At 43.9% G+C, this 1,808-nt stretch overlaps 1 protein-coding gene across 3 annotated transcripts in view; it reads left to right on the top strand.

Moving 5' to 3' along the window:
* LOC106804683 overlaps positions 1–1,199 on the top strand; it is a 2,978-nt gene extending 1,779 nt beyond the window's left edge. Inside the window, exon 3 of one of the 3 annotated variants that reach the window (XM_014805961.1) lies at positions 716–1,199. In XM_014805961.1, the coding sequence (XP_014661447.1) occupies positions 716–934 (219 nt within the window). In that variant the 3' untranslated portion in view covers positions 935–1,199. Of the gene's footprint in view, positions 1–209 lie in introns of all 3 variants that reach the window. The other 2 variants (XM_014805959.1, XM_014805960.1) reach the window with 2 other exon arrangements.
* The last annotated feature ends 609 nt before the right edge of the window (positions 1,200–1,808 follow it).

Genomic DNA, 1,808 nt, shown 5'->3' with positions numbered 1-1,808 from the left:
AGGGGGAAAAGTTTTATTTATCTTTATGTGTGTCAGTGTGTTCTTATATGCTGTTACAAAGAGATATGAAGAACCGCTGGTGACTGACCCAGCAATCGTATTCTAGATAATTTCTGTTGATCAAGATTGATTCTTAGACTGTGCGCTAATTTCCATAGTACCAAACCACCGTACATTATTAACACGCCCGGTGTTGTCTTCCATTGCAGGTTATGTGTTCAGTGTAGTGATTGGTGACCAGGCATTTGGCGGTTACTTTATTGTGCGCAGTGACATGAGAGGGCGTGGCATTGGGCGCATGCTAACCAAGCGCAGACTTGAACACGTTGGCAGCCGCAATTTTGGCATCAACTCTGTGATGGAACGCGTGGAAGCCAACAAGAAACTAGGCTTCACCGTCGAGTCGTTCATGGCGATCTCACGACGCTACACCGTCGACCACGCCAAGCTCGCAGCATCCCTAAAGCTGGAAGATGATGCTAATATCATAGTGAAGCCATACAGCGAGGAGATGCTGCAAGCTGTACTCGACTACGACAAGTCCATCGCTGGGCAGGACCGCGGAGGCTATCTGCGACCCTACATACAGGCCTATAAAAAGCTGGTGTTTGTTACAACAGATGCTAAAGGCAAGGTCACAGGTTTTGTCATTGCCACCAACATGGTCGGCAACATAAATTATAGCATCTTCCCACTCTACGGTGACACGGAGCAGGTACAGAAGCAGCTGATGAGGCAGGTGTTAATGGCCCTACCTGATGGATCTGAAATCGGCATCTATACACCGAGTGACAACATACCAGCTACAGGAATGGTAGAGGCGCTTGGGGCTCGCACTGAGTTGTTTACAAAGCGACTGTACACAAAACACGTGTTGAAGCTACCGCTGGAAAAGGTCGCGTCTGTTCTTAATTTAGACGTCTTCATTATCTAGGACTTCCTTGGAATCGAATCACATTGAAAATCGTAATGATGATGTTAGGAATATGTTTGCTGCTCCGCGTATCGCACTTCCTCAAGCAAAAAATATGTAATACCTTTGGTCGCAGTATAATTTTGTGAAATACATTTTATATTTTCATGAGACAGGTTCTCTGATTTTATCATTCTGTTACAGCGTTGCGCTGGAAGCATGTGACATTCAGCACAGCAAATAAAACGTATTTAAGTAATAAAAACAAATATAAATATACAAAAAACTTCTTATTTCGCCGATTTGTTACAAGCACTAGTTCTTACAGGGAATTTCATAAGCTCAAAGGAGATTGAGAGCAGTGGAGGGGAATTATGGTGCGGGAGAGGATTAGGCATACGGGAGTGCAAAATAAGAAAATAGGGAAAGCAAATAAGATACGGAGACTGAGCAAGTGTAGAAATAGAGAGAATAAGAAGGAGAGATAAAGAGAGCGTATGCGCGCGTTGGAGAAAAGAGAGTAGAGAAAGGGTAAAAAATAGGACGCGCCATTGGTCCAAGAGCGCAGCAAATGTAGGACAAGGTTATTCCTAGCTGCTTTGCACTTGCTAAGGCCTGGTCAGTTAGTAAGTGTGAAGAAAGGCTGGTAAGTGTGAAGAAATTCTTGGTGGGTGGATTGAAACAAGAGCAATCCCTACGCGGTCGGTACGCTTCGCTATATACAGCTATAATCAACAAAACATAAACCATATTTATATACCATCAGGAGTAGATAAAGGCCCCTTTATCTACTCCTGATACCATGTAAACCATAAGATATCGAGCTCAAAATTCACGAGAAAATTCTGAAGTACGGAGAAAGGGGCGCAGCTTTCACGGCAGTGACAGTTCGTAG

The sequence above is a fragment of the Priapulus caudatus genome, unplaced genomic scaffold, assembly GCF_000485595.1.
Source record: "Priapulus caudatus unplaced genomic scaffold, Priapulus_caudatus-5.0.1 Scaffold83, whole genome shotgun sequence".
Taxonomy (NCBI): domain Eukaryota; kingdom Metazoa; phylum Priapulida; class Priapulimorpha; order Priapulimorphida; family Priapulidae; genus Priapulus; species Priapulus caudatus.
This window is presented reverse-complemented; position numbering and strand designations above follow the sequence as displayed.